Below are 14176 nucleotides of genomic sequence, written 5' to 3'. Positions count from 1 at the left end.
GTTCGATTTCCCACATGGGTACAATGTGTGAAGCCCATTTCTGGTGTCTCCCGTCGTGATATTGCTGGAATATTGCTAAAAGCGGCGTAAAACTAAACTCACTCAAATCTAAAATATTCACTAAATATCTATAGTTACCACAGTATTGATTCTTGTCGGTGTACTTATTGAATATTGTTGACGGCTTGTGAAAGTATGTAGACGATGTCAGTTGAACGGTTGGTCTTGAAACGCTGATGTTCGCCGACAGATGAATGTAAATCCAAAGTAGTAGTAGTCCTGCTCAAACATCTCAACAACCACGCCTTATTTACCTATCACACAGTTCCAGACATTTCTAGCAAAAACTATGCCACAATACAACTATTTAGATCACACTTTGACCATGTAGAAATTACTGGAATGAACCCCAGAGTTCAACACACAAAAACTATTATGCCAAGCTGAACAAAATTATCTTGAACAGGCTCTTGAAACAAGCCTAAAAGACAATCACAGAAAACCGTTCTGGAAGTACATAAAGGCCAAGAAGCAGGACAATAACGGAGTAGGTCCATTGGAAGAAGGCGGCACACTTATACAAACAGGCAGGAGAAAGCGGAAATACTAAACAAACAATTTCAATCAGTCTTCACCAAATAAGTAGTCGACGAGCAAATGCCACCCTCATACTTACCCGGCAATAAAGGACTTGATAATAGATGTAAGAGGAATCGAAGCCCTAATTAAAAAACTCAAGCCAAATAAAGCCAGTGCCCAGATGAACTACGAAATAGAGTCTTACAATTATGCTCCGAAGACCATGCACCTGGTTTAAACCACATCTACTACACACAGTCCATAAGCAGGGGTGAAGTACCTAAAGACTGGAGAAGGGCGAACACATCCCACATCTTCTAGAAGGGTAATAGACACTTGGCCAGCAATTATTGTACAGTTTCGCTTACGTGTGTCTGTGCGAAGATGTTGGAACATATCATCTGCCGACACTGAATGTCACATCTGGAGAAGTATAATATCTTAGCTAACCTACAGCACGACTTCCCCTCGAGGCACTCATGTGAATCTCAGTCACTACTTAGAACCCATGATATTATGTCAATGTATGATAAGAAACAACAAGTCCATCTCGCCATACTAGATTTTAGCAAAGCATTTGTCACAGTCCTCCCATAAGAAGCTGTTATACAAGCTGGAGAGATACGGTATCAATAACAATTTACTAATACATGTATGGATCAAGTCATTCTTAACAAGAACTCAGTGCATTGTAGTAGAAGGAAATGCATCATCCTCAGTGCATGTAGAGTCCGGAGTACCACAAGGAACTTGTCTTGGACCAATTTTGTTTCTCATTCATATTAACGTTTTACCATTAGCGGTCTTCAACTCATTAGAACACTGGGCCAAGGAATGGGGAATGTCTTTTAATGCCAAGAAGTGTTATATTCTCAGAATATCAAGATCAAAGGCTCCAAGCATAGGCGCCCGACTCTGATATATTTATAAGCATGACCTATATATCTTATATATACTAGGCACATAAAGAAACTGTGCATACAAAAATTTAAAATCTAAATTTATCAAACCTGTGTAGACACATAAGGATTGAAACTCAGAGATTAGTGACATGTATCCAACATGGCTGCACCCGCCACGTTCCGTGACGTCAGTGGATTCGTCCTTTAGACGTGCAATACGTTGTTGCACGTGCATACCGGGAAAGAGAAACAGAGCAAATGAATGCCGCACAATACTGTCACTTTGGAAAGCTCAACCCCTGCCCTTCCAAACGTTAAAAAAATTAAACGGCTATTGAAACGCATAGCATGCCAAGGCTCACGTCTGCACAACGTCATGAGGCCATTGGGATGGTCCATGGGGGAATGTCTCAACGACAAGTGGCTGCACATTTCCACTGCCACCGGAACACCATTTCTGCACTGGTGAGACGCTACCAGAACACAAATGACGTCATCGATCGGCCACGTTCTGGACGTCGACGTGTAACAACGCCAAGACAGGACAGATGGATAAGGGTGACCCATCTTCGCCACAGGTTTCAGACTGCAGTGATGACTGCCCAAACCATCCCAGGACTTCGCCGTATCCACCCCAACACAGTTCGACAACGTTTACGTCATTACGGGATCAGACCACGACGTCCCGCCATACGGCCTATCCTGACACAACGTCATCGACAAGCTCGCCGAATATGGTTCCGAAATCATGTCCGCAGACCCTTGTTTTGGTGGAGAAATGTTGTTTTCACAGATGAGTCCAGGTTTAACATTTCCCATAGTGATGGACGTCAACGTGCCTATAAACGCGTGAGAGAACGTTATGCACAGGCCTGTGTCTTGGAGAGGAATCGCTTTGGTGGTGGTGGTGGTTCCGTGATGATTTGGGGTGGAATAACAGCACGCCAAAGAACTCCTTTGGTGATTGTTCAGGGCAACTTAACTGGTGTGGGCTACAGGGATTAGATTCTTCGACCTGTTGCAATTCCTTTTCTGCAACGTCATGGCCCTGAGTTAACATTCCAACAGGACAATGCCTGTCCTCATACGGCAAGGGTTGCTATGGATTTCTTGCAACACCACAACGTTGACTTACTGCCTTGGCCTGCAAATTCACCGGATCTCTCCCCGATAGAGCATGTTTGGGACGAGATGGATCGAAGTCTACGCCGTCTTCCTCATCCGCCAGATAACGTCCTTGACCTTGCATCAGAACTTGAGAGAATCTGGCGTGACATCCCACAAGCCTTCCTTGCACGTTTGATAGGCTCTATGCGTCGTCGATGCACTGCTGTTCTCAATGCCGATGGTGAACATACCCGTTATTGAGCTTGTGACATGGTCGTTTGACCCCTGTCCCGCTTGTGGACTTGTGACGTCATTGTGATTGACTTTTCAATTGAAATTCTCCCGACTTGTTATGGTCTCATGATTCCTCCATTAAAGTTTATATGTACCTTTGACATTGTTATCGTACTTATCAACTGGGATAATATTTTGACAATGCACAGTTTCTTTATGTGGCTAGTATATATAGGTCATGCTTATAAATATATCAGAGTCGGGCGCCTATGGTTCCAAGCACCTTCATCTATGAGCTCTGCAATATCATTTCAGTTATCTAGGAGTAATCATCAGTAATTCCCTCAAGTGGAGTACACATATTAATTAATCTGATAGGAAAGCAAACACAACTCTCGGTTTTCTGAGATGCAACTTACGTCAGTGGCCCAGGACTCTAAAGATTACAGCTTATCAATCTCTTGTAAGATTATGCATTTACAATCGGGAAAGTGTATCAGCGAAAACATTGTCTTTGCCTTTAATATGCCTAATCACAAGATTGAACCCTTGCAAGGTCAAAATTAACCTCATAAGTCTTTGATTCTTGTTCATCATTTTGTGAAGAAACGTCAAGGGATTGGAGAAGTAGTGGTACCTAGGTACACTTCAAAATGCTGCAAAGCTAACAAAAGGCCTAATGGCTCTTTCTCAATGATAGAATAATTTCTTTGGTGCTTGTCAAACTTTGATACTTTGATTCTTTCAAACGCAGCCTGACAACTGCTATCCCACTGGAATTTTACCTTATTCCCCAAAAGGTTGGTGAGTGGTGATACCACATCTGAAATTTGATTGTGAATTATCTGTGACCAAGAATGAATTTTCCGTTACATCAATTTCATAATCCCAAATTTTCTGTTTATGGTATAGAGCTATTCAGTGTTTTAGATATGTGTCCTCTTTCCGCTGATTAAACAGCACATGCTTCTTAATGTGGGCAATAAACCCAATCATAATTGTGACTTTGCATGCTACAATAATTCATTCAATCATTTTTTTCAAATATATCAATTCATTATAAAAGAAATTATGAAAATCTTAATTTATTACTTTACATGATTATCAAGGGTTTTCAGGGTAATATAGCTACATTTGTTCCTGAAGGAACATAGCATTGAGGTAAACGTGGAATTAATTCCCTTATAAAGTTGATTTTGGACGTCTACAGGACATTTATTGTACCTTACCCTCGCCATGCAGATACTATAATCACAAAGACTCTGTCAGAAATCATAAAGTTTCTGTCCCAAAACTCACAAAGACTCCACTCTCACTGTAACCAAGTTCCCTACCAGTGATACACGATATTGTGGAGTTGACCGCCATATTTGTGAGTGAAAATCGCGAACTCCTAACATTGTCGGATCGTAAATATTTGTGCAGGATGCCAATCCTAAATCGTGACAGGGAGTAAAGATGCAAGAGTTGCTTCCATTTAAATACCTGCTGAAGATTCGTTTTTCAATGAAATTTAATACATTTTAAACACATTTTATTTTTTCTTGTGGCGAAACATTCTTTTTTCAATGGGCGGTGTACAATTGAGAACGGTCGGCGCAAAGTTTAGAAATAAAAATATATTTTTTATTGTATGGGCGGGTGGGGTTTTTACGGGCGGCGGGAGATGAGAAACACAGAATTAAATACGGACGTCCTTATGACAGTTCAGTTGTTGCGATATCTACAATGTAGATCTCACACAAGCGATATCTACTGTGGGAGTAAGTTTTGGATGATAAGTGTATGCTCCCCATACTCGGGTGGTGGGGGGAGCCTAGTGTTTAAAGCGTTCCCTTGTCACGCCACAGACCCGGGTTCGGTACAATGTGTGAAGCCCATTTCTGGTGTCCCCCCGCCGTGATATTGCTGGAATATTGCCAAAAGCGGCGTAAAACCATGCTCACTCACTACCTAAATATTTCCATGTGGTCCCCGTGCGGCGGCAGGCGGTGGCCGTACAATTATCGCACGATTCTATGGGCGCCGTAGCTTCTACGATTTTGTCAAACAGCAAAGTTTGACAAATTTGAAAAAAATCGTAAGCCCGTGGGTGGCATCGCACGGTGCCCGTGTGGTAAACGCACGATTTCTTAGTTCCAAAATATCGTACGGTGATCGTAGGATCGTGGGATATCCGCACGGCCATCGCACGACTACCGCACGTTCACCGTGCGGCCTCCGTATACGGTGCCCGTGAAATGGCCCGGACATTGTGCGGTCATCCCACGGCAGCCGCATGATGGTCGTGCGGCAGCCTTGCGATGGACCAATCATTTTTACCTTGTGTATATGCATGCATTAGCAATCCCTACCAGTTCTATCATTTGACCCAGTTCATGAGAGAGTTCAAGACAACAAGATTAACATGGATCTCCGCTCAGCCTCCGCGCGGACGCCGCATGCATGAGCTCCGTACGATGTCCGTGCAGTAGCTTCGGAGACCGCACGATCTCCGTAAGATCTCCGTACGATTTCTGTGCAGTCCCCATGCACATCACCTCAATGTTCACCAGAGTACCAAAAGTCGTTTATGGGACCGATACACCCCTCAAACATGTATTAAGGACCTAAACAGAACAGAAAGTTTTTATGGAATGGGAAACCAGATTTTCACCCATTTGTATGTGAACATTGTCATTGATTGTTTGAACTCAGAACTGTTGCCCATTCGCTACTCATTTGTATCCATTGTCAATGACCCCACCCCTGCTTGTAACCTGATTTGCTTGAATAAATAAAATATTTAAAAAAATTAAAAAAGATTTACATGGATCTCCGCTCAGCCTCCGCATGGGCTCCGTACGATTTCTGTGCAGCCCCCATGCACATCACCTCAATGTTCACCAGAGTACCAAAAGTTGTTTATGGGACCGATATAAACAAACCAATTCTCGAAATTATATATGCCTCGGATTACCACAGCGCCGAATAGGTACATCCGGGTACTTCATTTGCGGAACCGAACTGTCATAGCAAACTGTGCCAGGTTTGAGGTGATCGAGTGTCGGCGCAAACCATTTGTAATCGTTTACGAGAAGCTGGACTTGTAGCCAGAAGACCGTATTTTGTCCCTGTGCTGCGACGAGAACAGTAACGTTTGATTCTGGAATCTACAAAATTGGCGACGTGTATGGTTCAGTGACGAATCACGCTTTCTGTCTCAGTGCCGTTATGGAAGAGTATGTGTCTATCGACGTCGAAATGAATGGTTTTGCCCAGAATTGTGTCCCCCAGGTTGACCGATATTATGGTGGGAGTGTCATGATGTGGGGAGCCATATCCTACACGCAGAAATCAACCTTTGTGCGCCTTCATGCAGGGCAATATAACTGCTATCCTCACATGGTTCCGATCATTGACCGCCAGAAGGAGTTATTCCAGCAAGATTATTCCAGGATTTGATTTCTCGAAACAAACTTTTTTACTCAAATTTCAAACTGAGTGTGACAATTTGAAACAGCTGAATTTAGAACTCAACTGTATTTCTAAAGCCAAAAAGCCAAAAAGCCAAAACAACTCAAGTAACCTGTCTACTAAACTTAAATTGTCAAATATGTTTGAGTTGAATATTAATTTCAGCTTATTCTGAGAAATGCATTTTTCTGCGTTTCCTCACTTAAGTCAAAATTCAGACTGCGGGGTCATAGGTCTAACACAGAACATGCCACTCTTCGGTATCTTCAAAATGAGAACATTACAGTGCTGGCATGGCCTTCCAAATCACCCGACCTCAACCGCATCAAGCATTTGTACATGCTACAAGATTGTTAATATGCAAGCTCCTGATTACCTGATAGATTTACTTCCACCTTTTACTGAAACCATTTCCGGATACAACTTGCGTAACAAATCAGATTTGGCTGTTCCTAAATTTCGCATCTCAATTCTCCGAATCTCATTTATATAGTTATGATTCTGCAAGTTTATGGAATGCTCTCTCCTCTCAACAAAATGTACAAATTCATTATCATCGTTTAAATCAAAGTTATCTGGAAAAAATGACAAGGTTCCAAAATATTTTCTATTTGGTGAAAGAAAGACAAATATACTATACACGAAGTTAAGACATTCGTGTAGTTCATTACATGCAGATCTGTTTCGTGTTAATCTATCAGAGAGTAGAGCTTGCAATAGTGGTGCTCCGGTGGAAGATGCTAACCATTTCTTTTAAAAATGTCCAAAATTTGTCAGCTGCCGTTTTGATCTGAAGCAAGACTTTAAACTATCAAAAGTTCACTTTGACATTGATACCATTCTTTACGGCAACCCTGCTCTGCCAAATACTATTAATGAAAATATCTTTAGACATGTGCATAAATACATCGTACGAAGTAAGCGCTTCGATTAATCAATAGTATGTCTTAATATTAGTATGTCCATCCATTACGTCCAACCATTATTGTTCATGTTTCTGATGGGAGCGGGCGGTAATAAGTTACATAACTTGTGCCCAATCCATTTCAACAGTGAATAAAATATGTTCAAACAATTGAAGTGAGTGTGTGAGTTTAGTTTTACGCCGCACTCAGCAATATTCCAGCTAAGCAATTAAAGAGGGGGTACATACACTCTAAACTACATGTGTTCAAGCAGAACAGTGGACGCGTTCGTGCATGTTCTAAATTGGAACACATAGGCCATATCTAAAACAGGCGTGTTCTGTTTTAGAACACATGTGTTCAAAGTCTGTGAGGTAGGTGTTCTAATTTCAGAACACAATGTGTTATTAGAAGACTGTGATTTCGTAAATGAAATGAATTAAATACTTTTGACATAATCATTAACCTGTTAAGATATTTTAAGACAATGCTGATCATTATACAAGCAGACATTTTAAAACAGGTTTTAAGGGAATTGATAATAACTTCTGTATTTTAGCTTTAACCCTTTTCTTTCCAGAAGGAGAATAAAAATACATGTATTTTGCAAGAGGAAAATGATTTTTCAAAATGTTCTAAATCACTTGGTACAATCTGGTTATATATGGTTTACAATTGATAAACAACTGAATAAGCAGCCTCTAACGTAGACTGTATCAGAACAAATACTGTTCCTTTACATTTGATCAAATGAACACGTTAGGACGGTATCTGTTCTGTATGGTTTGATTTGGTATCTTTTCGGACGGCGTGTGTTCTGATTAGAACAGCTGATGTTCTAACAAAGTGACGTCATGATAAGCATGCGCAGTTGTCTCTTCCCCAACGCTGCCGAAAGTCGTTTGGCGCCACAGGTCAAAATGAAAATGCTGCCTGTGATTCAGCTTATCGAAGACAAAACAAGACTCCATCAGGATGGCAAATCCAACAAGACCGCAAAGAGGTCAATAATAGAAGTTAAAAGGGTGAGCGGTATATTAAAATTCATGTGTTACATTATTTTATATCCTGTAATATTAGGAAACTTATCATTAAGTAGGTGGTTACAAAGATTCTCCCACAATGTACAAACGTGAATTGCATATTCTTACAAAATGGAACCTGTTTTGTATTGAATGAAACCTTTGGATAAGCGTTTTTCATGTTTGTTTATGGGTGAAATAAAACAGTATTTTCATTTAAAAATGTGTGTCATGAATTAGAGTTCAATAGAAATTTGAACTCACGTGTATGCCACATCATATGTTTCATCATATCTTAGTGTAAAATTGTATTGTAGGATGTGACCGTTGATGAGATTGACGGGTCTCTGAAGACAAAAGCCTCAGAGGGTCCAAACATCGTCGCTTTCGTCAGAAGTGATGCTCTGGCCGACCTCCACATCGCCACCGACACTGTGTCATGTGAGGTGAATGTCGAGGGTGGCACCATGGCCACGGTATTGAAACTGATGGCGATGTACTACATTTTCAATTTAAGCTATCCCAGAGCATACACGATGGTTTTGTAGGTTCAGAGAAGTGAGGGGCGTTATCTCATCCTTGCCAGACCCTGAGATTTGGGAGGTCTTTTTCAGCGTTTTCTTCAATGATGTGCAACTGTAACTGCATATGTTGTGAGATGTGCACGAATGAGTTGTTGCAGTTAGTTTCTTCTCCTACACTCCATTTAGCCGTCCGCGGTCTAACAAATGGATAACGCGTTTTCATATTCAATATAGGTGTTAATAAAGTTTTGAATCATTTCATATTGTTGTGGTTTTTATTCGTTCATGTTAGGCTGGTGGAGGTTTCAGAACACTAGTGTTCTGAAATAAGGCTCAAAACACTCAAAGGGCGCTCTAAATCTGTTACAGCGTCCGAGGCGTCCAGGGGTGTTCTCAATTGAACACAAACAGAACACACAAAGAGTGTTCTGAAATCTAGAACACAAGCGTTCTGTGAGTGGAACACATAGAGTCAAAATCAGAACACTCCGACTGCGTTCTAAATCTGTTACAGGAAGGGTGTTTTCATAGTGTTCAGAACTAGAACACTTAGGTTTAGAGTGTATATCTTACAATTTATATAGAAAAGGAGTCAGCTCAAAATACCTGCACATTCACCGATGGCAAAGTGCGTGTTACGTTGTGGAATTGCTGAGAGACAATACTGTGGGAAGGCGAACTGAATAGTCTACACACATAAGGTCGTCACACTGACTGCAGAAATAATAATGTTTTAACACTTTTTGTACAATGTACACGTTTTTTAAACTGCGACGTTATCACTGATCGGTACATACATCCAGCAGATCGACGGACTGATACGATGATGGTTAATTCATGAATAATTTAGAAGTGAGTGTTTTTACTTGAATTTGGGTGTTATTTGACAAGGTGAGATATACAAAGGAACACATCTGAGACGGACAGGAAAACAGTCAACTCTCTTGCAAATCTGCTTTGACCATACGTGATCACTGGGTCACTCTCGACATGGGTAAAACAGGTCAAAGGGTTATTTTGATACTGTTCTGAAAAGTAACTGTGCATAACGTAAAATTGCATGAAATAAAAGTTATTTGAAAACTTGTAAAAATAACCCAACACACACATGTAGCAAAGCACTTTGCATGAAATGTGACGTATCGCGCATGGCATGTGCACTTTGTTCACAATGAAAACACGTCAATTTCAACCTAAACTCTTCGTAGGTCATGCCACGGCTTACAGAAAATCGGCGTCTCCGCGCCCTACAGGTATGCTGGAGACTGGAATGGTCCCCAAATTTCGTGTCCATCGAAACACGATCTCATCTCTATGGAGACGTTTTCAACATAAATGGGAACACGAGAGATTTGCCTGGGACCGGCCGTCCACACGTGACGTCACACGTCAGCAAGACAACTACATTCCGCTGAACCATCTAAGGAATCGATTCCAGACTGCCAGTTTGACTTCTCGGACCATTCCTGGCATACCTCAAATCAGTTCCAGGAATGAACGGAACGAACTGAGGGAGTACAACATCCGTCCCCGAGGTCTAATTTCGCTCCAACGTCACCGACAGGCACGTCTTGCCTGGTGCAGACAGCATCTACGGTACAGGAGACAAGATTTGATGGTGTGTTGTTCACTGACGAGTCGAGCTTTCATCTGGACAGCTCAGATGGCAAGGCAAGGGAGCACAGACGGCGACGGTAAACGGTATGCTGACGCGTGCGTTGTTCAACGTCGACAATTTGGTGGCCGGAGCGTTATGGTAGGACACAACTTGTATATAATTGTCAATGGCAATTGCGATGGTCTGTGATACAGGGATGAGATCATTGGGCCTCATGAGCAGCCGTTCATTCAAGGCCAGATACTAACTTCACGCTTCAGCAAGATATGCCCGTCCACATTTCGCTCGTGTTGTGACAGATTTCCTGAGACCTGTCCCCTATCGACGTTTACGTCAGCCATTGACGTTAGCTGGGCGGTTCAGACATAGAACAACACTACCCAAGCTTTCTCGTCGTCGTCGTTGCCAAGCCTACATCAACGGCAATGGTGGACACACGCAATACTGAATTTGTAAGCTGACTTTTGACACCACATCTCTTCAAGGCCGTGTCACGATGCCTAGTGTCAAATCATACAGATTTCGATATCACCCTGTCAACAGTTAAAGAATGATTAAGAAAAACACCACAAATAGAGGATATTATATGAGTCCCCATGGCATGCTATGTTTACGACACGAGTGCCTGAATGTTGTTATTTCCAATTTATAATCAAGAAATTATTACGCTCTCAAGTGCGTCATACGACTTATACGAAACTCGTGCAAAATTACGTATTGCCCTCGCTCTCGCTCGGGCGATACAAAATTCCACACTCGTTTCGTATAAGTCGTATTATGACACACTTGCTCGTGAAGACCGCCCGGAGAGCGGAAGGTCGCGGGTTCGATCCCCGACCGCGTCATACCAAAAGACGTTAAAATATGGTACTTGTTGGTCCCTGCCTGGCGCTCGGCATTAATGGGTACATGTGTCTGAGTGGGGTATTTATGCTTCACTTGCGGCATGGTATCTCAGTGGGTTAGCACTATAAAACCACCTTCAGTCTGGGCTAGTACAAGCAGCACCTACACATACACACGCATGCACGTCGTCATATGAGCGAAATATTCTCTAGCACGACGTTAAACCCAATTTCACCTCAACTTGCTCGTGAAATAATCTCTATCTGTTACGTCATATTTGCAAGGGACATAAGCCATGGTGTGTTTGTTATGGAAACATAACTCTCAGTAAATTGACAAAATATGAAACGACATTATGCAAAACAAATTGAATTAGTTATTTCTGATGCCTGTACTGTTTCTGGCCATGACATTACTCGATAAATACATTTTATGTAGAAAAAGTGCAAGCAAAAAAGGCAAACTTGCCCTTTAAAGTACACGCGAATCTAAAACTAGAGTTGCTTCCCTTGGGGCATAGTTAGTAACAATATGGCGGATTCCAAGCAAAAGCCGGAAACTTTGGATGGATCGGGGGATATTACAAATTCCACCGGAAATGTTGGGAGTCGAGAGTGTGACAGTGACGAAAGGAAGAAGAGAGCAGAGGAACTGAAAGAAAAGGCTAATTCGTTTTTCAAAAGTACGTCCAGCAGCAGATTTTAATCTATCTGCTCGATACTCGGCACGTGCGCAGCATCTCACTGTTGCTGTAATGCCGTACATTGTGGATAACACAAACTTGGTTACAATAAGTCGTCTGATAATAACTGATTAACGATCTTTAATGTTTTGCTGACCTTTCAGTTCAATTTAAATATGTATACAAATTGCGACTGTGGTTCCCTGCCGCAGTTTTCACTTTATGTGAGATATTTGTTCGGTTTTCGATCACGCAGTGTCCGTAACTCGCGCTCGAATTTTACGTTTATCTTCTTTACTCGTAAGTAGCGCCGTACTAGCAATACTGTATTACCACATTCTAAGTAACGAAACCGTATTTTGCTTATGCTTTTCAGTTAAACTGAGAAAGTCTAGATATGTAGTGTCCATGCAATGTTTATTGCAAAAGCGTCGTATACATGTTAAGACATTGACTATACACCAACTCTTTCAATCTTTCAAAAATATTTACTTACTTGTACTGTCACAGACAATGATATGATTGGTGGCAGAAGTTAAAGTGAAACAACATTCCTCTCCACAGCTTGTTGTGGATTAGTTTTGACTGGTTTGACTTGTCTTTGGCAATATTCACACCATGTTTTGTGAAGCAACATCTCAGGGGTTAAAAAATCCCATTGCCCGACGCCCGGGACAAGTCAGTTTTCAATTCGGATAATCAAATAATGGTATGTGACTCGTCTGTGGGCTACTAGATAATTTCTGCTTATGCTTTCAAACTGCAAATAAACTTGGATTTCATTTCATGTCTGCTCAAAATCTAGCTATTAAAATTTGACACAATATACAAGAACGAAACGAAGTAATTTTCATAACGATAATAAACTAGAGTTACCTCTCTTTGCTATTTATCACTTCTCGATAAATAGTCCAGTAAACATTAACATCAAATACCATGTTGATTTGTTCTTTCATAATTACATCATCATGATTATGTCATAAAAATCCAGGCAAGTGGAAAATTATTCAGGACAAGTTACTTTCTTGAAGTCACTTGCCCTGTGGCAAGTGGCTTTAGAAAAATATCTGAACCCCTGTCATCTGTAGGAGATTTGTAGAATGAAAAGCTGTATATCATAACAAAGAATATACATTGCTGAGCTGCAGCCAAACTGACATTATTTTGTTGTTTGTTAATGCTTAAAGATTTATAGATGTGAAGCTATCGGTGAACATCACATTATGCACAGAACTAAAAACTTCTTTAAAAGCTCTTAAAAACAACAGATTGCTATTTCCCTGAAATATTGAGAATATCCAAACAAATGTTATATGTGAAATATAAGGCAGTTTCCTTGTTGGGGGAATATATGAGTAAAAAAACACTCTTTTGGAACAATGTCCCTCATACGTTAAGCTATACAAAAAAATTATATGTAGTCATGCGTAACTATATCCCAGTGTCAGGGGTTTTCGTCAAAGACAAAAACGTAATTTCTATCTTTAATATCATTTAAAGTTTTTATTTTACTTACCTTGAGTAATAAAGGATATATTCATCTATCACACTAAAATATCAAGTGTTATACAAAAAGTGCATTGATGACATTGTATCATCAAAACTGTTGCCGCTTTCCACATCCGGGTATTTTGTATGGGTTTTCGACGGTGAGCCACACTTTTCGCTCCACACTGCAAGGGAGTGTTGTGATCATGTGGCTTCCTATTTAAATATTGCCTGTCACTAGCAGACGACTGATCTTACTGAATTTCACTTGCGACTTTATGCTATATAGGCAATTGATTTTGCATCTGAAGTGGTATTAACGATCTCGGGTAAATAATATTGATGTTTGTTTGCTTTTTATATAACCTATCTTCCAGATTTCCATTGTCAATAAAGCGTCTAACAGAGCTGCAGATAAGTTTTTGGGTCATTGAGTTATGTACTTGCTTGTGTTCATCTCAATATTGGGTATCCTAATTTTCCTTTGAGTAACCAAATAAATTGTACCCACCTCACTCAAACTCAATTGGGTATTTTGTCATTTTCCATTAATTGTAAAAATATTATAAAGTTTAGATGTTGGTTTACGTGTTTATTAATTATATTTGATCTATATATGAGACTGCAAGTTGCCAAGTTTATGTGCTGAAATAGAACAGCTCAATATACCTCAGTTATTTTATCTATTTTTGTGTGTACGCATGTAAGATTAAATGTATTGAGTATTTACAAAAATTCAAGCATACTTGTATGCAATAGACTTAATAGGAATTGAGTTTTCACATAAATATTAGCATACTTTACGCAGATACA

General features: G+C 40.6%; 1 protein-coding gene across 1 annotated transcript in view; it reads left to right on the top strand.

Moving 5' to 3' along the window:
* Positions 1 to 11724: 11724 nt before the first annotated feature.
* LOC124286628 (serine/threonine-protein phosphatase 5-like) overlaps positions 11725 to 14176 on the top strand; it is a 41219-nt gene continuing 38767 nt past the window's right edge. The window contains exon 1 of the mRNA XM_046723012.1: positions 11725 to 11875. Within this exon, the coding sequence (XP_046578968.1) occupies positions 11725 to 11875 (151 nt within the window). The remainder of the gene's footprint in view (positions 11876 to 14176) is intronic.

The sequence above is a fragment of the Haliotis rubra genome, unplaced genomic scaffold (assembly GCF_003918875.1).
Source record: "Haliotis rubra isolate DU_JTF1 unplaced genomic scaffold, ASM391887v1 Scf388, whole genome shotgun sequence".
Lineage (NCBI taxonomy): Eukaryota > Metazoa > Mollusca > Gastropoda > Lepetellida > Haliotidae > Haliotis > Haliotis rubra.
The sequence above is the reverse complement of the archived record's forward strand: the minus strand, read 5'-3'. Positions and strand labels throughout refer to the sequence as shown.